General features: G+C 36.9%; 1 protein-coding gene across 1 annotated transcript in view; it reads left to right on the forward strand.

Moving 5' to 3' along the window:
* The first annotated feature begins 5173 nt into the window (after positions 1-5173).
* LOC150080284 (immunomodulatory peroxidase-like) overlaps positions 5174-24914 on the forward strand; it is a 175469-nt gene continuing 155728 nt past the window's right edge. The window contains exon 1 of the mRNA XM_090380678.1: positions 5174-5311. Within this exon, the coding sequence (XP_090236804.1) occupies positions 5174-5311 (138 nt within the window). The remainder of the gene's footprint in view (positions 5312-24914) is intronic.

Here is a 24914-nt window from a genome sequence, read left to right on the forward strand (position 1 = left end):
AAGAAGATGGATGAAATTACATCAAAGATTCGGACACAAATTGAGTTACAATGGAACTGCATCTTCTTTGTCTAATGAGGGATGCGCATGACTTGAGAAGGAATTTTCCAATGAATTGTTTCGACAGTCTTAGTGGAACAAAAGAAAGTGGAAACGTTACTCTTTCAGCTTTAATTTCTGTAACTTTACGTGGAAATCGATTATGTCGTGAGGTTTTTGGATATTTTCTGCACCGTTCTTAACAACGAATGTTATTATTTTGGACAGGGAAGCAATGACAAGAAAAAGGGTGAGTAACAAACTATGCCGAACAGTGAACAGTGACAGCCCATCGATTAAAACCATGAGATTGGACTGCTAACTTCAGGCAAAAACAAGAAAAAAGAAACGCTTAAAATCGTTATCTTCGGCACTACTGGGACTGACTACTCGAAGAAAATCACAAAGAAACTTAAGCTTTCGAAAGGTGCTGTTAGTTGCGCGTCAACGAAAAATCAAATGGAGCATAGCCACGAATTAGCATGCATTTTCAGTATAACACGACTTGCTACTTAAAATAAAAACGGAGTTTATATAAATTTACTTTGTTCTTGGTGGAGCTCGATGCGACTCAAATAACATGTTTCCAAACAGCATCTAAAAATAAACGAGGTGAAACTTAAAATTGATAAGAAATTGCCCTTTTGTCTTTTCTAGGTAGTATCTACATTACATTCTTCAAATGCACGCTTAGAATTGCACTGTAAAATATTTTAATTAATGTATAGCTTATAATTTGTTATAATGGCGTTACAATGATTTCAGAACATTTCATATTGTATTCTATTCGATTTCACAGTACTATCTATAAAGATACTTTATTTTGAGTTTCCTCTTTGCATTGTTTACTTTATAATAAAGACAAACCCTTCTGAATCCATGCACAGTAAGTAGTCTACTATATCGAGAAGTTATGTTTAAATTCTGAATATTTTTGAGTGCTGGAAGACGAAGGTGGAAGAAAAACATCGTAAATTTTCGAATTTGCTATTATTGGATTATTATCTAGCATGTTGGCGGTCCACTCTTTTTGTTGAGAAATAAACGGCGAATTTGGCCTCAGTTATTCGTATTCTAATTACATGAAAACAGTGAAACAATCTCATCACTCCCATTTTTATTTGATTCCTGGATGAAAAACCATTCCTGACGTCTATATTAATATTGTTTCCAGTGTTTTAATGTAAAAAGATTCAAGCCATTTACTCTTTTTCCAACGTCACTACTCTTCATGATAGTTCATAGGTCCAATCAGCTGGTCGGATTTCCAAAAATGATTAGTGATGGTTTGAACTTTTAAATAATCATATGGATTGCAGATGGATACTCGTTTGTTTTGTCTTTCATCCTACAATCTATTGCTTTGCATAATTATATGGCTTTTCTTTCTATAAAGATTTTAATTCTGTGTAACAACCATCTGTGTATGAAGAACAAGTAATACGCATGATTATTCCAACCATAATGGAGTTTTGTTATTAAAAATGTGGATCGTTAGCGCCAAAGAACAAATTTATAATACTTAACTGTTTTACTATATTTGCTTATTATAATCGTTTTTCCCTTGCACTTTCTATTTAGGTATCTTTTTCACATTCCTATGTATCCCTTTTATGAAAATGCTAAAACACAAAAGATATTAGAACCTACAGTACTTAGTACCTTGCATAGGTTGAGAAGATCAAAAAGGTACATCTGACTTGAATTTCTGTAGATTGTAATTTTCGGAATACACATGTGAAGGAAGGTTTTTCCAGAGAACGAAAGTTGAAGGAATAGAGGAAGAAAAGTGAATAAGACCAAGAGTAAGATTAATGAGGAAGAAGGAAAAAGAATAAGACAAAGAGCAAGGCTAATGAGGAAGAAGGAAAAAGAATAAGACCAAGAGTATGTCCTGTCATGGCGCTTGAACATAATTAACTCTGGCTCTTATCTCAAAGTTCATTTTTAATGTGATCAGAGAATCAAATAGACTATTGTGAACTGATTTACGTCGAATGGCTCGATCTGCATTCGTAAAGTGTTGTGCGGTTTAGAACTTTTAGATTAAAAATAAAAAAGTCTCAGGCTTTTAACGATTTTAAGAATAATCTCTCGGTGGTTTATTACAGCTTGAAAATTGCATGGTTTACAAAGAACATCGCCACTGACTGGTTTCATCACAATTTCGAGAAGTTAAAGACACTAGACAGAGGGCTTGAAGCTTCCCTCGAGATCTAGATCAATCCTAATATAGATGCTCTATGCAAATAGAATGGAGAAATTAGGTACTTTCATTTTCCTCACAATACTTCGTCTCTAAGAACTTCTTAAAGAATCCAGTTCTTCTTATTTTTCTTCTTCTTCTTCTTCTTGATCCTGTGGATCAAGGCATACTAATGTCCTGAAAGAGACTCACAAGAAATCATTTTAAATGACTTTATGCTAGAATCGAAAGAAACTAAAAATAAGGTAAACGACATCAAGACAGAATGTTGTAAAGAAAGGAACATCCAAGTTTTGTCGTACATAATTTTTCCTCTTTCTCAAACTCGCACATAATTAATGTTTTAAGTTATTCTTATTTATCTATAACCTACCATCTCTTTAAAGTTAGCTTCTCAATATTCGGAGGGACGCACATGATAGGCAATATGATAGATGTACAACTATCCATAACTTGTTTTAAATAAAAATTTAAAACAAGTCATAGATAATTGTATAAGTAGCGTAAACATTTCTTATAGTATTAATATATATACTCACGAGCCAAAGAGTTAGAAACCATTATTCAATATCTAGTAAATCCACTTTTGCCCGTATTACAGCAAAAAGGTTGTGGCACGAATTCCATAAATTAGAAGGTATTTCAGATGAAATACGGATGTCTTGTTTCAGATTTTGAGCATTGTTCCACATTACAGATTTGAACATTTGAGAATTGGGACAATGCTCAAATCTGTAATGTGTAGGTAGATAACAGTATTCGCAACTGGATTCATATCTGAAGAATTAGGCGGCCACAGTAGATGCTGGAAATCTTGGGAATTTTCCTTGAACCATTCAGTTACAATTTTCACACGGTGGATTGTTGCGTTGTCGTCTTGAAAGGATCCATCCCAATCCCGATAAAAAAGGAAGCATTGAAGGATGAAGTTAGTCCCGTACGACAGAAGGATTTTCATTGGAGGTAAAACAGTGGTAAGCTTCTCACGGTAGGAGAGGACCCATCCCATACCAACAGAACTAATTAGCATTATACCACCTCCAGCCGCTTCAGTGGTAGACAAGAGACAGTCTGGACTTCATGAGGTTCACGCCACAACAGACCCAATGATCTTTTTTCACTATTCCACAGTCCTGTCGTGGCGTTGGTGGCACCACACCAGTCGAATATTTCGATTTTTTTACAAAAAAAGAGGCTTTCGCATAGGAACACGACTAGCACAATCTTCCTTCAACTCCCGCCGCATAGTTAGGTTGGAAATGGGTCTTTCTCTGCCTACATTGAATTTGTGAGTCATTTTCTGCACTCTGAACATTATATTCTGACTCACAATTCGTTTTAATTAAGTATCTAATTTAAGTCCCAATTTCTTCATGTTAGAGGTGTATTCGTCCACGTATACTTTTGAAATAGTTGCTTTTTACACTCAAATGATTATCTTTTTTTCTCAATTGTGGTTCCTGCTAAACGTGCTCCAACAACAACACCCTTCAGAAATTCGAATAGATCACTATTTTCCAAACGATTGGATCGAATAAGATGGCCCAGGAAATCGTACATTATTTATCTGATTCCAGGAACTTCTGATCATACCATATGACAACTTATATTTGCATACCGCATGTTTACTTATCTGTATCTATTGACGCCACATGCAAAAGGTTTCTAATTTTTTGGCGAGTAACTGTTATAAACAGTAATATACAGTGGTAAATAAGTCATTTTATAAATACTGGATGTTTATTTCAAATTAAAACCCATTAATTTGAGAATAATTCGAAGAAATGAAATTTTTGTTGACAATGTCGATGTCGTAAAGCGCCATCAAAATCTGCAACGTGGAAGGTTTGGGGAATGTTTAGGGATATGGGATATTGAGAATGTGAATGCAGGGGTTTACGCACCCAGTCATCCCATTGGGTGCATAAACTGTCACAGTACTCATAGGTGGTGAATGGAAAGTCCCCGAGCATCAAATGAAATTTTCCAAGACCCTGTGAAGATTGGAGTGTGATGTACGCTGATCTGCCCAGGACTGTTCAGCCAATCTTTTTTACAGGAAATGCAATCTCAATCTTTTTTGCAGATAGCATAATTTCAAAAGGACTAGCCACCATGTTCACTATATCTAAAATTAACCATTACACTCAATTTTGTGGAGCTCTGCCAAAGACATTGCTTGTCTACAATAATAATCCACTCACTTTAGAAGAACTGAAAAGCAATATATCCAACATCATTCCAAACATGGTGGAGGCAGGGTGTTTAAAAATGCTTTGTACTCACTTATGCTGTATTCACGATGATAATTTTCAACACTTTATTAACATTTTCATGGGCTTTCATTTAAAACGATCCCCCTGTACAAATGCATATCGTATCTACAGTGCTTTTTAGAAAGATTACCTTTCTTTTGGCATTTCTACATATCATAATAATCCATAGGCCCTGTTTCAGAACCAAGAACTGATATTATATTCTTGATAAACAATTTGACTTACCAAATATAATTGACTATAAACTTTCTTTTTCAATTCAAACGAAAACGATTCTATTTTCTGATATTATTAAGAGGCAATTTTGTTTAGCAAAAGTAGTTCTCTCATGCTTTGAGCAATTTTTTTTCCTTTAAAAACCAGAACTTTTCCCTCCACCGTTAAATCCAATTCACTAAGAGTAACAACATCTTTTGATGTTGCTTTTGCCAGCGGGACCAACGTTTTGGACTTCGATTTCAGATAACAACCACAGAAGTGTTCATTCTATGGAAGTCAAGCTTTCAATGAGTGCGACCCTACACGGGTCGGAACGAACTTGTTATCATCAGTGTGACAGCGAAGACATTCAATGGGTCTTTAGAAATCATAAGAAGTTTGTAAAGAATAATAAGTAAGGTTCATCAATGTTTTCATCTGGAAGGTCGTAAAAATGCCCCGAAACATCTTGTGCTTCAGCCCTAAAGAAAAAGAGAAACGTACGAACACCGAGATTTCGCGTGAGAAGAGAAAGTTTGCTGAACTTCCTTATGAAATTCTTTCTGCCAAAAACCGCGATGATATTTTCCTTGTATGAGGAATTATACTGTCTAAGGTGAAACTTTCGCATGAACTGAAAAAACTTTTACAAAGAGGTGTTGATTCGTTTTTTGTCCTAGATTTTTGAGCAAGTTTTATTTTTCTTTCTGAAACACCATTCCAGGAATTCAGAGCTGAATTTGTTGTGTTCCAATGAAACAAAAAGTTCCGATTATAGGCCAAAATATTTGCACAGTTCGTACTGATCCACAATTTCCTGCAATCAGAAGCACGCCCATGATTTTTGGTTGGTTAGTGCATGTTGGATGGGAAGAAAACATTTCTTTGCGTATTAATGTGATCACTATGAATGAAATTTGTTCAATCCTGTCTGTAATGGTGATAAATAATGATGAGCTTGTATTCAAAACTGAAAAAATAGGAACCTTGGGACGTTGTACCTACAATTGGTTACAAAATAAAATTTGGTTAAAATGCAAATAAAAATATCAAATAATAATGTTCCTATTGAATCGACAACGTCGTGTATAATCGAACTAGGGATTCAAATAGGTTCATCTGATTTCCATTGTCAATTTTTGACAATAAATATGCACTGCCCGAAAAGGTGTACTCAAGGCGTTCGATCTATCGGATCGCTTGTCTTCATATCGATCCCAACTGCGCCCATACACCAAGTTCCGACTCCACTTGATTTAATGGAACAGTTGCAGCATTCTAAATGGACTTTTAATGTGTTTCTAACGTGATATTTTTGCAATAGATCCATCCTCAATATCTTGGAATAGCCGATCGATTTAAAGCGAAGTTATGGACGAAAAGTTGAGGTTTATTAAAAGCTATGTATTCTATTTTCATACAACCAGATGGTTCATTTATTTATATTTAATTTCTTACATCATTTAAGAAGCGATTCGAGAAAGAAAATCATCTAAAATTTACAACAGCACGTCAAAAACAGTTGTTTAAGGACCGGAATGGAATCAAATATTGAATACTTAGTGATTATACTCTTCCACAAAGGTCAAGGAATTTTCTCTTCCACGTAGCTTCTTCGATACATGTCTGTCCGTTATTGATCGCATTTAACAATAACTGAAACAACCAAAATATTTAACCAAAAACCCAGCAAGTTTCAGTGGGAGTAATGCTTTGCGTAAAATGATGTCTGTTCTCGAAGCCGTTTGCTGGTTAAACGCGTCAAAGAGTGTTTTTCCCCCTCCCTTAAGACAAAAAAGATCCATATGTGATAAGTTCTCAAAATATCATCACCTTTCTTTTGTTTGTTTGGCGTTCCAAGCAACATATGTTGCTGACAGTCTGTCGCTGTGACATATGGCTACGTTTATACACACTGAAACACCTCGTCAGCTTTTTTCTCTTCTGTCAGGCTCAATGTTCTGATATTGATATCGAAAAAGTGTGTTCTTGGACGATAAGGAGCACAATGTTCAGATAAGTGGATTTGTGTTCGACTGGAAAAGGATCATGCGCACTGTGGAAATGGGAGATTGTTGCGTCATCCTAGCGTAACAATGACTGAAGTGAACTGATAGTGTTATAGTGAGATTACAGTCAATTTATTAGTGTCACTCTTTTAGCAACAATGTTTAGATGCTTTGTACACAAGACGACGCGATTTATTCCATCAGAATAGTTTAAAATATTTAAAGTGAGCAATGGCGAAAATGTTGGTCAAATCAAAGATGGAAGATTGCAATTTCATATGACGTCATTTTTTAAGGGTTCCAATTGTGTTATACACGTTTAACCATTAAAAATTTTGGTCGTTTTGTTAGATGCTTCAGAATAAGAGTCGAGTATCATCATTAAAACGAACTGTGGTGTATTGGATTCAATACTGATTGCATCCGGGAGGAAAACATAATCCCCCCCCCTCTACATATTATCCTAGACCGTACGAATAAGCGTTTTATTTTTATAAATATATATATATTTATTTAATGTTAAATTCAATAATCTCCTTTTGGAGAGGATAGGTGAGGAATGATTTTAGGACGCACCAACTAAGTTTTTAATACCCGAATGTAATCTTACAATGGTGCGATGTGGAATGAAAGAAAAATAATCGGATGATAACAAGAAAAAAATTTTGCCGTGTTTTTTGTTGCTATTTGTTGTAAGGACCAACGTCATCATGGCTACAAAAGGTTAAAAAAAACGTTGAAATATTATATTCACTGTTTTCTAAGTCATTGGAATCTTGCTGCTGGCTTCTGTCATCCAGAAAATATGGGAAGGATTACTTTTTTCGAAACTCTGAGATTAAGGTGAGGAGCCCACCGTACGTAGCCGATTTAACGACCAACATTTGTCTCCTAGTTCAGTTAGCGTAGGTTTATCCAGAAATCTTCGTCTTCCTGAGGATTAAGTGAGAGTACCATTTTTCTTCTTAACAGCCTTTCTTGTGGCGACCACAACAGCGCCTTGTATTAAAGAGATTAAAGCTTAGCTTATAATTTAAAGAAGTAACGCTTACATATAAATATATATAAACGGCATCAGCTGTGTTCTGCTTTACATATCTTAAGCGCAACAATTATATTTAGTAACGTTTGGTCTATTTTCACGTAACAATACAGTTCATTCACCTAACAATGTATACAATATAATTGCGGAAGAATCTTAATTGAAATTTTGAACTGGAACATGAAGCGCCCTCTTACTGATAAAATATGAAAAGATAAGTAAAAATCCAAACGTTTTCTCTTTGTTTTGAGATAAATCTCATTATAGCCAAAGAAATTAGTTGATTTTAGTCTTATACTCACCATGATAACAACCCAACGAAGGGGTGGGGTGTTTTATTCAAAAACATATTATCGTAAAATTACTTAATACACACACTGGGCAAGGTTAAAAAATACGAATCTTTATTCAACGTCGAATCTGGCCACCTTTGTTTCGAATAACAGCTGGTGTATGCTGCGGTATGGATTCTATAAGGCGTTTTAGTGCGTCTAATTGTAATTATTCTTCAAGCAAAATATCGCGCAGCTTCGACAAAATTGAAGGAAAAGAACTTCGATGCCGAATAGCTCTCTCCAGCATATCTCACGAATGCTAAATAGGATTGAGATCAAGTGAATGTGGAATCAGTGAAGATGGTGGAAATTCGTGTCAAGTTCTCTGAATAATTCTTGCACGATTCTGGCACGATCCGCTGATGCACTGTAATCCATAAAGTGACCATTACTTTCAGGATAAAAGTGTAACAGTACAGGGTGCATAGATCTGATACAAAATTCAGATATTACCTCGATGACATTAGTCCTTGCACCTGTATCAATGGACCCGGTCCGTGCCAACAAAGCATTCCTCATATCATGATTTCACCTCGAGTTGCTTGAGTCACCTTACCAAGGCAAGCAGCGTCCATGGCTTCGTGAGGTTCTTGCTACATTCTCTGCTTACCATCAGGGCAAAACAAAGTGTATCGTGATTCGTCTGACCATATGACTTTCTTCCATTGTTCCTCTGTCCAATCATGACGTTCTCGGAACCACTGCAAGCGGATGTTTTTGTTTTCTTCTAAAACAAGTGCCTTCCGAATAGGCAGGCAACTGCCAATACCCAATTTATTCAGTTCTCTGCGCATGTGAGTTGAAATACGGCAGTTCTGGGCTTTGAATTTGGATGTTATTTTCTGCACATTGGATAACCGGACCTATTTTTTCGTAAAATGCTCATTAGAGTACATCGGCTTCACTCTTGACATATTGTTTCTCTGCCATATTGGTGCCTTTGAGATGTGGACGAATCGCAAACTTTCCAGTCATTATAAAACTTTTGAGATGGTTGTTTTTGAGAAAGTAGTCACGTCTTTAGTTTTTTTCAATCGTGGTTCTTGTTAAATGTGCACCCACGAAAAGACCCCCCTTTTTTTTTTTCAAAGTCTAACAGTCTTAATACAAGGTTTCATATTTTTTGGCCATGTATACGAATTGCATCTGATCATTACGAAATCAGTTCCTTCTTTGGCAACCTTTTGATCCCAAAAGAAGGCGACCTCAGATTGTGACATCTCAATGGGTTGAACGAAGTGGGATTGTTCGTTGTTTTCACCATGATTTTCACCATGAATCCCGTCAAGAAATTGTATAGACAAGAAAATCGCAAACCGTGCTGAAGTTAGGTAGCAATCGTAGTTCTTATCGTTAGCTGTTGAAGTTCCTGAAGTACAAGATTTGTTGGATTTCTTTGATTAAGTCCTGAAATTGATTCAGTTCCGTAAGTTCCCTTTCGTTAAGCTGTCTCCTTTCTTTTCCGCTCGATTAACGAGTGTCCAGATTGGAGGATATTTGGTCTGTCCATCATGCAAAAGTCTTTTCGGGATAAAAACATATCGACGATATACTGAAAGCCATTTTGAAATTTATGGGCACTCCTTTAACAAAAAGCGAAGTTTGATTTCTTCTCTTTTTTCAAAGGGCGATATTAAGAGAAAAGAGAGAGAAAGAAATACAGGAAACGAGGGAAATGATGAGAACAGTGAGAAGAAATAAAAATGGTGTGTTAAAGAAGTAAAATTGAAAAGAACAGGAAGTGAGCGAAAGAACGAATAAAAGTTACTCCGTTCGCTTCCACCGTTTCCTTCTCCCCTTTACTTTTATCACCCGACGTCTGTCTCCTCTACTGATGCAACGCTGTGTTTACTGCGAACATTGCTAACTGAGGTCACCACGTACTGTCTGCATGACGGAACAGACGTGCAAACACCTGCGTTCCATCAACGTCAGATAGCCGATCCCTGACAGCAAAGATAACACGTGTCAGATGTCAAGTTACGCACGGGTTGCTGCGCGAAATGGAACGAACAATAAAGGATATTTAGGAGCGTGTACATTATTCCATAACCACTTCATGTAGCAAACATCCAAAGTTCATAAGCAGTTTCTCAACAATGATGAACGGCTCTAGGATTCATTCCGGTAGCAGAAAGCTACCATCGTTGCTATAGTAACGAAAACTAGTGTGCGCGTTTTGGCTTTAAACACCAAGTATCGTTTTTGTTTCAACCTACAGGAAATCCTCGCCTATCTTACGTAGAAAACGCATCTCCGACAACAAATTCCTTTGTTCTGTACTGCCAAGAGAAACTTAAATACCCCTACGTAACGAATTCGGATATAACCACCCGGAATGGTGCGAAAGGATTTCTTACAACGTCTAGAAACATAAGAAACTAACTCGTAAAAATTTATCTGTCCGTGCTACGAGATCGTTCGGACAACTTCCGCATATTTGCTATAACTTTATCAATTCCCCGAAGGCACTGGATATAGTCGATAGAGAGCACGCCTTTTGTATCCCAGTATGGATTTTGCTGTCAGCTCGAATATAAAGTAACCTCCTGGAACAGAGAGAGAGAGAGAATTATTTTTAGAGTGAAACAGGAGGACCTGGAAAAAGCTTCCGAGTTTCATATGCTTTGGATAATGTTTACAAATATCTGATGAATTGTCTTTTTATTATTATTTTTTTTTCTTTTGAAATCGAATCCTGGTAATCCTAAAAGCGAATTGATATGAAATGCTTTAAATGACTTTAAACCTCATAAATCATTGAGTGGGATGGAATGGAAGGCGTTGGAACACTACCTGTTTACAGCTCGAATTTCTCTCCTCTTGAAAGTTCCTTATTTTCAAAAGTCTAAAAAGACACTGAAGATTTGCCGATCACGTTAAATTGTATCTGGCCACCTGGGACAGAATTTCCATCATTGACCTGAATCCTCGGTTAGCTCAACAATGATTATCCAAAGAAAAAAAAAAAAAAAACACGGATCGAGCCATTTTCTGTAACAAAAAATGTGTTTTTGAATTTCATTTCCAAAAGCTCCCTCTTCCATGTCCAATATAAAAAATTAAAAAAAAAAACAAAATAAATAAATAAATTGTTTTAATACGTTCATCAGACTGGAAGGGCGCCACGTGGATATATTTCGTTCGCAACTCAGAACATTCACCCGCAACATTCTCCTAATGAGGCAGGTTCTATTAATATTATCCTCTAATGTCCTTTACCTACACGTGCTACGGAAATTTATCAAGTACTTTATTACACTTGGATACTTTTCTTCTACTATAGCGACCTATTTCGAGAACTTTTGAGAAATCGTAAACATGTCCAAATGACTTCTCCAATAGTCTGTATGTAGCAACCTTTAGACTTATTTTAATGTCAGCCATTGATTTTGGCGGTTACCATGACTACGAGTTTCTTCGCAGGACTTCGAGTCGTCCAGATATAAAGTACTACTGTCTGAATGGTAATTTTAAACTTTGTCAATACGTATCTGAAGCATGGAATAGCCAACAGCGAAGAACTGCGGGTCTTTGACTCCTCCCTAGTTGGAATACAGGATAAAGGGTTTTTGAAAGGTCCATCATAACAGCAGAATTTTTAAGGATTTTCTTCATTCCGCGTATCATAATATTTTAATTTGTTTGAATGAACTGATTATTTCCTCTCTAAGACAGCCATATCACAGTAATGTCAGTTAATTCATAATATTTTTTTCAGTGTTTTACAGCACCTATTTGGAGGGTCCTTTATAATATTTGATGCAAAATAATCACTGTGTGAATCAATATACACTAAGTTGGCTTTGCATTAGAAATACCTCCTTGTGTAGAAATGTACTGATCTGCGAAGCTGGTGAAGCCTCAAAGTCGGGAACCGTTGAGTATGCCATGTCTGTTTTCGTGACCTCGGTCTTCTGATCTTTGATCAACGGCTAGACGAGAACGCCTACCGACCTCCGACCAAGTAAACCTCTTCATGAGGTTTACTTGGTCCGATCTCAACCCAGTTGAGCTCGTTTGAAACCGTGGAAAATGAACATTTCATGTTCCAATCATCCACCTGACAATGTGCGGGCATTACTGGACACATTGTGCAACGCATGAATAGCACTACCAGGACACCCTTAAACACTTTCTGGAGTCCATTCTACGATGTGTACGAGCTACAAAAAGGTGGACCCACAAGATATTAGGTCAACTCACTGTATATACAGTGAGTTGCTGTTTCTTTGAAAACAATTATAGATTATCGTCAAGCGAAGACACCTCAATGCGCATAAAAAATTAGTTCTCACACTGACGATGGACATTAGCTATGTACTGGTGCCTCAAAGGTACAGTAAGGTCCTAATCATGTTACTAATAAAATGGCCAAGCGTGTATATATCTTCTCTCTGAAGTCCCACACAAATGTTTCCTTAATAACAGATTATCTCTGAAGAGGATTGTCTTTTTCGTGTTTTAATACCATCACCGTTGGCCCATGACTACTACACAATTTAGGGACTTTTCTAACCTATCGATTTAGCGTCGAGCTTGTAGCACACATAATGAATTTTCATGACTCTCCATCAGTCCTTGTATCATTTGCTGCACACTGCATCGATCACCGGTTCTATTATTTTTTTGTGATTTGCCTTGCGTTCCAAATTCTAATCGCTTTTCCAGTGACTTCGGCCCCCAACCAAATCCTATTTAGATGTCAACTATGTTTCACGAAAGGGTAAAATAGATTTTACAATTCATGAACTATTGAATATCTCTAATACTTTTTCCCATCCTTTTAATGTCTCTTAAGAAATTAAACTTCACATGCCCCGCTTTTGATCATATAATTTTTACTGCCTTTCTTTGCAAAAATCAGAAGCAAGAAAAATGCATTCATTTTTTGAAGGCGTTTTAATCTTCAACATAAAAGCTCTAAAAGGAATATTTGTTAACAAATATAGAAACCATATTCTGACAATAAGCGACAAAAAACGCGTTGTATGTTCAAGAAAAGATATTAAAAACAGGCATATATTACCATAGAGATAAAATTTAAATCGTGAATACTATGTATTGTATCAGACTCTTGAAAATAAATTGCTACGTTAAGAATCTCTTTCAAAAGATAAATATATCACTTTAGAAACCTGAATAATATTTTGTTATACAAAAACATCCTTTTCAGAGAAAGATTTATAATGAGAAACCAATCTTCAGCAACGTGTCTATCTACTGTTTCTTTTGATCTTCTAACGAAATGAATTGGACACTCTTCGCAGTGTTTGTTTTCCATAAGGACTGCATCTTTTCATTGGCTGGAAATTAAGATAAGAACAGATCGGTAAAAATAGTTTGTCTTGTTCGTAAACAGAACTAAAGTCATTTTGTTGTTTGTAAGTTATTTACTAAAAGTTATTTATAAAATTTATAAAAGTTATTTCTGTGGGTCAGTGCATACATCGTCAGTTTGAAATTTCTAAACTCCAATTGTGTATTGCCACATGAATTTTCGAATCATTTTCATTTGATCCCTAGTATTTCGGTCTTCTCGAATAAATATCACGAAGCCCTTTCGAAGAATATGATATTTAACTGAGTTTAAAGCTCTGGCAGAATTTCATTGATCTTAATAATACACATAGCGAAACTAACTTAGCTTTATTCAGTAAATGTATCTTAATAAAATTGAACTGAGCTATGGGATTTTTTTTATCAAAACCCCAAACACGAGAGGTGTTAGAACCTATAGCACTTAGCCGTGCTTGGGTTGGAGGTTGAGAAGACGAAAGAAGATATTTGTTGACATTGGACTTGAACTTCTGTAGATTGTAATTTTCAGGAAATACGTATGAAGGAAGGTTCTTCCAGAAAACGGCAGTTGAATGAATAAATGAGGAAGATGAAAAAAAGTTGGTTCTGTGGGTTTGAAGTTGGACAGTAAATGGATGTTGGCTGGTGGCGGCACGTGTTCGGACTGTTTTGGAAGAGAAAGCGGGAATTATAGAAGCCAATTCAGAAGAACAGTGCCCATGGAAGTATCTGTAGAAGAGGCATGCAGCAGAAACAGTACGTCTATGAGACAGCGAGTGGGGAGACTCTGTTAAAGAGGAGTCATTGATTAACCTAACTGCCCTCTTCTGAATGGAATTAAGAAGCCTGGGAGAGGTTTTGGGGGCACCACCCCAGATGTGGCAACAATATTCCATGGTAGGGCAGATTTGCGATTGGTACAGAGTGAACAGCTGTTTGGAAGAAAAGTAACGCCGAGAGCAAAAGAGAAAACCAAGTTTTTTAGATGCACAGGAAGCAATATTTGTAATGTGCTTGTGCCAAGAGAGATTAGAAGTCAGGGTAATCCCAAAAAAGAGATATATCAACTTTCCTAGAAAATGGAGTGTCACCAAAGATAAGTATAGAAACAGATGAAACCTTTTTGCGAGATATAAGACAAGAGTGAGTTTTAGAAGGATTGAAATCAACTAAGTTGTCTTTGCCCACTGGAGAATTACCTGGAGATCGGCATTTAAGGAATTGGTAGCAGATTTTCGAGAAGTTGAAGCTGATTGAGCAGGACAAGGTTTCTCAAAATGGAAAGTGGAATGCAATGTGCTATCATCGGCAAAACTATGGATAGGATTTCCAGTCAATGGAAGGAGGTCATTAATATACAACAGGAAAAGAGTGGGGAGAAAGAACTGAACCTTGGGGGACACCGGTTAGTGTCCACATTAGTGGAAAAGTCAGAAAACAGAGAGCCATCTACCATCACCCTCAATGAGCGATCACAGAGAAAACTGGATAACTAATTACAAAAAACAGTTGGCAAACCATAAGATGGAAACTTGTTTAGAAGACCGTTAGGCCAAAGACGATCGAAAGCCTTTGAGATGTCAAGAGCAACTGCTTGTGTTTCACCGAACTTTTCCATTGAATTTGTCCATAAATGGGTAGCATAAGTCAGAATATCACCAGTGGATCGACGCTGACGGAATCCATACTGGCAATCGTTGATCAGACGGAAAGTTTCCAGGTAGTTTAAGAGTTGGCAGTTAATTGACTTCTCCATTCCTTTAGAAATAGTAGAAGTAATTACAATGAGACGATATTTGGATGGGAGAGATTTATCACCCTTTTCAGGAACTGGCTGGATATGAGCAAATTTCCAAGCAGAAGGAAAAACACCTTTGGAATAAGAAAGTGAAAAAGGGCGGCAAAGAATAGGATTAAGTTCAGGAGCACAGGCTTTGAGAATAAGTAGAGAAATACCATACCATCAGAACCTGGAGCTTTCTTAGCATCAAGATTCGTTAAAATCGTTATGATATCCTTTTGACGGAAGACCGCAGGAGGCATTGAATGGGGCATGTTGGAAATGTTGGGAGGTGTTTTACAAAGATCATTAATACATGAGTTGGAAGAAAAATGGGATGCTAGCAGGTCAACTTTATCCTTGGCTGAAGTAACATCAGAACCATCTGGTTTGGAGAGAGGTGGGAACAGAGATGGGCAAAAGTTGCGGCCAATAGAGACCAGAATGCTCGGCTACCATTAGGGCAAGAAGCAAGTTTTCTACTCAGCCTATTGAAAATCTAGTTTGAACTGATTAAAAACTGCTTTACAATTGTTGCGAGCTTTGGTGTAGGCAGAAAATGAAATTAAAGAATTGGAAACAAGCCAAGTACAATAAGCAACATTCTTCTCTTGAACAGCCTTAGCACACTTATTGGAAAACCAAGGTTTAGATAAAGGACGAGATTTTAAAGTGGAGTGTGGAATAAACGATTCCATTTCTACAAGAATAATTTCATTGACACGATCTGAGCAAACGTTGACATCAGACGTTTTGAAACAGTAATCCGACCAAGGAGAAGAAGAAAAGAAATTTCGCAGGTCACCCCATTTTGCATTCTTGTAATGCCATGAGATAAAGGCTCCATTGGAGAAGAGACAATCACCAAGTTGTGATCTGAGGTGCCTAAAAGACCACTCACTTCGACAGTGTACTTAGAAGTATGGTTAGGGTTTTCTGGTATTCTTGTAGGTAAATGAATAATCTGTGCAAAATCATTAGTAATTGCAAAAGCCTCAGCATCTCGACTAGCTGGGTCAGTGTGACTAGAAAACGGAAGCCAGCTGGAGTTTGAACATTAAAATCACCAAGGAAAATTACCTGACTATTAGGAAAGTTAGACTGGAGAAAGTCAAGTTGCAAAGAGAGGAAGTCAAAGAGCTCCAAATGGTTAGTTGAGTTGGGAGAACGGTAGAAACAACAGATGAATTTGACAGAATACGGTAGAGAGATTTTAAGCCATAGAAGATCGAAAAGAGGTGATTCCAAATTACCAAGTCTCTGGCAGGGAACATCGAAACGGACATATGCACAAGTAACACCTTTGAGGCGAAAGGAATCATACAACGAATCATATGGGCAACCAAGATGAGCAGCCAGCAGTTGATCAACCTGCTGATAACTGAGACATTGTCAGAAAAAGTAGATGTGGTTTGGCAGACTGCAATTGGAAATGGACATCGTTGAGATTAGAATGGAGACAACGTATATTTGTGAAATGAACTAGAAAGTGTTTGGGAGGTTTAGATCTTTTCGCAGATAAGCTTACTCTATTAGTTTGCCAATTCATGGTGTATTCAATAGTAAGAAAAAGTGTGGGGGGGACATGCTGTATGAAATAATTAAATTTTTGGATATGGCGTACACATGATAAGAATACACCGAATTTTCGAGGACATAACATGGCCTCGAAAATGCCCCCCCCCCCCCGCATACACATTACTCGGACTCCCTCCAGTCAATATGTGGCAGAGTAGAGTTAGCAAGATTATACACTAGCTGATCCGGAAGCTTCCTGAAGGGTTACCAATAGGTTCGATCCGGTGTACTAACTAGGGACCGGCCTGCGAACACCGTTTTAGAGCTGTACCCTCCAAATGTAAGGAAGACTGGATCTCGCCATGATGTCCATCATAACCTCAAAAGTCATCAGCCTCCAATAAGCAAAGTGGTGGTATTGCTCAGGTTGATGAGAGTCATCTACCACCTAGTATTTCCTGGTAAAACAGAGGAGGCGGCATTCCTCCATGTAGTGTGGGTGCCACACCTCGGCCACTGCTTACGTTGGTTTACACCTGGGTGTTTACCCAGAGTGTGCTTGTGCATGGGGGTTATACCTAGGATTACTAACAGTCTCACCATCGTGAAGGTGCAAGCAGAGGATTTGGCTGTCACGGACTGTTCGGACTTCGCCGAAATTGTGTCCACTTTGACTTGAGTGTCACCCGAATATCAGTTCCATCAGCGTTTTAGTCTCCCGGGTAGCAAGTACAGCTTGTCTGGCCTACCTAAGAGAATGTCTGTGACAACCTCAAGGACCAAAGTACTCCGACATTCACTAACCTTTCCTGAAGAGTTAACAAGAAAACCAATTTTGATCCCATCCCTTTTTTTACTCATAGCGGCTATGGGTGTAAGATTTTTTTAAGTCCAACCCAATACAGAAAAAATATTTTAGGCACATGTAGGGTGGGGTGGAACAGTGGATGGATTATAACATAGATAAAAATCTAATTTACGCGTTTCATCTCCTTGAAGTAGATTTGTTTTAGAGTTAAGAGCAGATTCTTATAAGAAATTTATAAATAAATATCGTCAAGTTTATCATTCATAGTAATTTAAATCTTTGAAATATAAATAGATTCCAAAAAGATTCCCTGGAGTCCGAATTCTCTGGATTTCAAACGATATTTTAGATTAATGATTGCATACGTACGAAATAACTGCTGAACCTCCTTTGAATAACCAAATGTGAACGTACAGAAAACATTGTCATTATTAGGGTTGGCTGAGAATAATCTCATTCACCCATGTATATTAACTCCATAAATTTCGTGTATTCTATGGTCAATTTGCCTGTTTTGTTGGATGAAACACCTGTGTTTTTGAAAAAAGAAAACCTTGCTGAGACCGATTAACTCAGCTATGGAGTGAAAAAAAACCAATAAAAGTTCCTTGCATCATTGACGGGATTAGAAAGGGGCGTTTTCCATCCGGCATAGGGAGGACAGTGATTATAACCACTATACTACCCGCGTGGACTTAAATGTGCAGAACATAAAATGCTGATGTCTAACTATTATCAAAAAAAAACAGATAATCACGTTTTCGGGGTTTGCACTACCCAAAATAGTGTGGGCAACGTTGGACCCCCCTAGCAGGGATCTAGCGGCTAAATGGCCAGAAGAACAACGATACACACGCTACACTTACAAAATCCATACACTTTTAAATCTCTGGCCTTTACAGTGAACTGTTACACCCATAATGAAAGCAACGCGGAGATGGAGGAAATTCCTGGTGCCGATAGAAACGAACACACTATATACCCAAACTGACGTCGCCCGATGTCAGTATATTCTTTTTTGTTTTGGCTAGTGCAATAACGTCCACTTCATTTCTTTATTTGTCTGTACTATTACCATACTAAAAGAAATATTCTAATCCGCTGAGTTGCTTTCGCTTTTGCTTTTGAACCAAAGAAACAAAACACAGTATATAAGGCGTCAGTGTATTGTCTTTGCAAACTACATTTATTCTATGACCGGTTTACCTGGTTTACCGGATGAAATAGCCAAATTTACAGCGGGAAAAAAATATGCAAGTCTCTTCCGAAACCAAGCCACTGTGAGAAAATGCCCACACTGTGTGTAAATGGTTCGAATTCTGTCAGATGGAAGTTACTCACATCCAACAGGAATCGAACTCAGACCCTTTACACACAGTATGGAAGCTTAGCACAGTGCTTACGACTGACCTACTACCAAAGTGCTAGCGCCTATTATGACGTTGAGTATGGTTCGTTAAGAGACATTCAGAACTGCCTTATTGCCCATGGGTCAACGATTGAGTGTACTGGAGCTTCATCGTGAACAAATAATGGTGCAGCCCGTTATTAGTTTAGTCTGCAGCAACTTCATGGCGTGTTATGAAGTTGCTTCAGAGAATAACAGAAGCCACTTCAGAGGATTACACGCCATGAGTCCAGTAGCAGATATGATGCCCGTTCTGTTTACATTGGCCGCACACAATTACGTCTACGAGCCTGCATGATATCTCAGACCCATTGAGGTTCCATGCAGTGAAGTTGAATGAGTACATGATCAAGCACATCAAGCACAGGATCAAACATACCAAAGGAACGTTAGAGCAATTTCGTGGATTTCATTTCCTGAAGGTCTACTGATCTGTAGTTCACAATCCGGCATAATATTAGGATGGTTTCTAGACAAATCATCCACTGGATTTACGTATTATGGTAATTCATGTTGCTTCATAGATATAATATGTCTATATCGTGTTTAAGTTACAGAAGTTGGGAGTGTCAGCCGTGGCTTTCAAATGCTATCATAAATAGCCTGGAAGTGTTAAATTCAGCTAAGCGGATTAGCCAAGGCAATTTTCCATGATATTTTATTTTATTCAATGGAATTGAATGGAATAATCGAATTCAATTGAATACTTTATTCAATGGAAGCTCTTGTTTGTAAACTGTGGTCATTTTCTACGGTCTTTTAGCCTGCCCTCTGGATCAGAAACTCGATTTTATGGAAAAAAAACTCTATCAAGGCAGGCATTTAAATTTAATTTCTATGTAATTAGCGTGTTTTTTTTTTTTGCTGTTTTTGTTTTTGTTGGAAAACGCCAAAGATAGGTAGAGAGTAATATTTTAAGAGTAGAATAAAGAAAAGAAACAAAAAAAAAATGAATAATCTGCTCCCACTACAATATAATCCCTGAACTCACTCTTGTAATCCATCATTGTGACGTACAATGGCCTTTCATATACGAATTTTCAGCAAACATTTCCCAACAAGAAATCCTTTACCTTCCTATTATCCTTTCCATATATCCGCCAGCTAACTTATGAAATATGAACCTGGCGTCACACATGGTTGTTGCATACCACTGCAAGTAGTGCATAGCACTAAAGTGTGTATTGGTGTCAGACCGCACGCGCACGGGCGAGTCAAATATAGACAGAGAGAAAGAGAGAGATTCCCCCATGCAAGATTAATATTCATTTCATCCCGGGCCATATGTTACCTACCAGAATTAATAAATTCAATTTTCTGGCTTCGCGAATAACACGTGTATCCAAGCGAGATAATAATAATCTCGAGGAGTAGAGATGTTGATTTAGAATAGATAAGGAAAATATTCATTCAATATAGCACTATTTTCATTTCGGGCATCGTTCACTCTTTCTATTAAACATAATTCTTGGGAAGTAAGCGGGGGGGGGAGAAAATTTAATTTGCATAAAGGAAGAAAAAAAATCCTTTTTTCCCGATATATTGGCGTGTGTCATCCTCCCGGAATAAACTCTGAGGCGAGGGAAAAGATAGAAAGATGGGAGGGAATTTTCCTATTTACTAAAAAGCGGTTCTTTCTATCGATGTCAAAATTCATGCTGAGCTCATCGACAGCTGTTTAGACTCAGCCTCTTATCAGATTTTTTTTCAAGAATCCTAAAAAGGTTTTACCATTTTAAAAATTATCGGGTCTCTTGGATTATCCAAGGGCAATGATAAAGTTCGATTTTAATTTAATAACTTAATTCATTTAATAGTTCTGTGTATGCCATCATAAAGGCTTAAAGCGCCTGCGCTTAGTGAAAATCCCAAAAGCTGATAAATTTAATAACTTCTATTGGAAATATTACGAGATCTAGAGAGCATAATTAGTTGTTGTTAGCTCTATGATATAACTGCTTTTGTCATTATGATATTAGAGAATCTACCTGAAATTGTTAGGACGACTGTGCAATGTTGAATCGAAAGAAAACCTATTTCCAAACATTCTAAAGGTTCTTAGAAAGTATGGCTTATTTATCCACACAAGTGAGCATCATTATAGCTGAAAATGATAATCAAATATTATTTCTGGCTGCTACTCTCAGATCGATATGTCAATCAATCTCCTGCACAAACGGAGAGATGTCTGAAATATTTCGCGATGCCACACAAGAATAATTGCTCCGGTGACTGGCATCTTATTTGAAACGATGACAGAACATCTTCTTTTCAGATATTTTTAAATCAAGTTTACATCGAAGGAAGTCTGGAAAAGACCTTACTTTTTGAATTCGCATTTCTTCTTTAACGTTTTCTTCACATCAAATTGAATAAAATAAAATGAAACCAAAAAATTATTTGTGTTGATGCTAGTTGGTTTCGTGGCAACTAAATTGCGTGTATTCTATGTCTGTTTGTCTTTTTGTGGGATGAAAAACACCCGAGGTTGGCAAAAGTTACACATATGCAGCCTTAATTCATTATAACTATTTGATAAAGCAGTGTAATCCACAGAGCAAAATGCGATATGACATTTAAATATTTTAATAATATTCTATAAATATTCTGAAGAATATTCTGTAAGTTGAATGTTTCTCTAAAATTAGACACAAATGAAAGTCTGCGATACTTTTATATTAATATTGAACTTCTACCATCTATTTCAACGGTAACGATAAAAGATAGTTGCTTGACATTCGCCAGGTGGCACTACCAGCTGAAGTTAGAAGTTTGGATAGTTGCTTTGCACAGTGATCAAAACACTCACAAGTGGCGAGGCCGTCTTTTGAGATGCCAGCCAATGGAACGACCAAGCAGTTGATATGATTGATTACCTGCCAAATCACACAATGGTACGCACCTCTAGTCACGTACAGTGGTGAAGGTAGCCTTTGTTCTTCAAGAATAGCGAATTCTGTAATAAAATAATGGAGTGCCCAGTGTCGTAGAAATTCTATAGAAATCCTTTGGCTTTTTCCTCTCGAAAGTTTACAAGTGGTAATGGCGCCACAACCTCTAAATGGTCACTTAGAAACAGCTGGTCCGAAAAGAAATTCGATGTTTGTGAAATTTTGGGTAGTTTTAGTGATTATTTAGAGTAATTATAGAGGATATAAGGTATAGTCGGATCAGCTCGTGATCACACTGTGATCACAACAGGCTTCGTGACACCGTGGTCACGAAGCCTGTTGATTGATGAAATCTATTTGAAGCCAGCCAAAGATATCCACTCTTTGAACAATTCCCAATGAGTTCCTCAGGAGAGGTGTGTGTGAAATTATAAGAAAAGAACTGCAAATACTGTATTACGGCCATGGAACATTCTTAACATTTGAACAGCGGAGTTTTCATATATGATACCCCAACGTTTTTGAATAAAAAAAACTCTATACTCGCCATCAGGTTCTTCCATGATTAGCTCAATGGTTCGGAAGTCCGCTTAGCAATGACCTCATTGTCCACTTGAGCGTTCTCAATACCCACAGCTCATGATAGCGATCTGTTGATTTGCTGCCAATACCAAGATTCACCTCCAATAACAACATAATTGAAAAATGAGCCCTTATTATTGCCAATTTACAAAAGATTAGCGTAAATCGAAGCTGTTATAAAGAATTGATGCACAATGAAAAATGGATGCATTACCAGCACTCGACGATTCCAGCGGATAACGTCATTTGTATTGCACGGTACGGAATGGGCTAGCAATTGAGAATATGTGCCATGCGGACGAGAGAGTGGTTCTTTATGGTTTACGGATTTTACGAATTTAAACAGTACCAAACAAACACAAGCCAATCCTCCTCAGCAACTAAATGAAATAGTCAACCCTTGCATGGAGGTCGTACAATCAGTCTGCTTTTCTCACCTGTTAATACAGCCAGTCGAAATATACTTAATACCTTGGCAAAGTATCAAGTATAAACTGAGGTATGATTTACTTCAATAAATATTTAAAACTCCATCCAGTGGTGTATCAGTGTTTTTAATTTCCTTTGAATCATCATTTGCGGAATTTCAGGTTGTATGATAGCCCTAATATCCTTTTGTCTAATTGACTTTTGACCTTACAGATTATCCTCATCTGCTGACCGTTGGTTCCACCAAGAGAATATCTTTTTTTTTGTTTTTTTACCTTCAAGATATCATCTTTCACAGTGACTTAGAGAAATAATAATCACCTATGTCTATCTTTGTAATAATTCAATAATTATTAAATTATATTAAGACAATTGAGTCCAGTAATATTGAAGTTTTAATCCTGTGCGTAGAGAATAAATGCTTTTCTTTGCATCTTTCTCTTACCATTTGATTCATTAAGAGATGTGCTCTCTAATGAATTCAATAAACATAATTAATTCTACAAATTACAATAGATCAAAGGTTCCTAGAAGAGATATGTAAACTAAATTTTGGAATTTGACATTTTGGCTAAAATATTAACGGACTATTCATCGCCGAAGTCAAATATCCCAAAGTTCAATTATTTCAAATAAATCTAATTAAACTCAGAGACTATTACGAGAAGCCAGTAAGTACACCTAGAAGTGAAAAATATTTATATCGAATTTCGGATCTGTTTTACGTTCATCGCCAATTCGTTTAAAATTTTCGTTTTCAGTAATCGAATACTATAGGTATTGCAATCCTTTGAACTTTGATTTAGTACGAATAGAATGAAGAATATATTACAGAAAATGAAGAGAACGGTATTGAAAAAGTCTCGCAGGTTTAAGAAGCAAAGATCTTATCAAACGCAAGAAAGAAAGAACGAAGAGTGCCGGTAAGATAAAAATCAGACTTCGTTGTACCAACATTGAAAGTGGACAAGTATTGAAAAGTAACTGTTTCCCCACAGCAAATAACATTCGTAAATTCTTATAGAAAAGTAAATAAGTTGGCTTTATCGAACGCCACAGAAGATACTATTTGCTACAGCGGCAGAAAAATGAGACAAGTAAAGGGAGTAGACAAGGACTGGAAGGACAATGTTTGAACAGCGGAACCGTACAAATCTGGAAGGACACTTTTGCTATTAGGACGGAGTTTGCATTTAAATTATTTCTCTCCTATTTCTACTGTTGGTTCCGTGTTTTCAGTGAATACTCCAGAAAGGTAATTTGAATTGAATAGCAAAAGTTTTAGTTTCTTGTAGAATATTTGAAAATCTCTAACTGCTTTTGCAGGCCTAATCTGCTCTGAAATTTAATCAGTCGAAATTGCTCCTGCTATCTCTTTAATTAGACTAATTAGTATATTTTATATTATCATCCAAGAAGACTTGGATGATAATATAAAGACAAATAACCATTGCCTTTATATACAAAGACAATAGTTCTGAAACAATGTTGGCAAATAAGAAATTAAGATTCTTAATATCAATTCGAAAATTGTAGATCTCTTAAAGTACCATTTATAACTGACACAATATAATAGCGTAGCTTAATTTAATTTATTATGATACTCACCTTTTTATAATCTGCATTGATGTTGGAATAAAGTGGACGATAATTTTAAATTTAAGTTAGCATGAATAAGTTAGAATTTAAAAACAGAATTAAAATGTGCGCAAGGAAGTAGAAGTGCACGTCTTCGTCCTTGGTTGTCAATGTTAAAATTTGAAACGATTTTAGTTATACGGTTGGAAACAGAAGGCCAATAGCCATAACAAGTGGCTTTCGTTTTACACGTCTTCAGTTGGCAATGGTAGAATGAGAGTAAACGCGTGTATTTAAGAAGACTAGGTTCCCGTGATGCTCCTGGATACACGTGGTAATCTCAGGTGTATGCGATTCCAGACCGGTGCTATGTTATAGGGTAGTTTGGAATTTAATACTTGAAGAGTGGAATGGCGGCGAAACCATTCTGTAACTAGGGCTTCATATTGGAAGATTTTAAAACTGGATTTTAATTTGATAATAGGAATGGCTGAATCTACTGAGGGGTGTGGTT

Source organism: Mastigoproctus giganteus, chromosome 9 (assembly GCF_048544385.1).
Source record: "Mastigoproctus giganteus isolate SK-2022 chromosome 9, ASM4854438v1, whole genome shotgun sequence".
NCBI lineage: Eukaryota > Metazoa > Arthropoda > Arachnida > Uropygi > Thelyphonidae > Mastigoproctus > Mastigoproctus giganteus.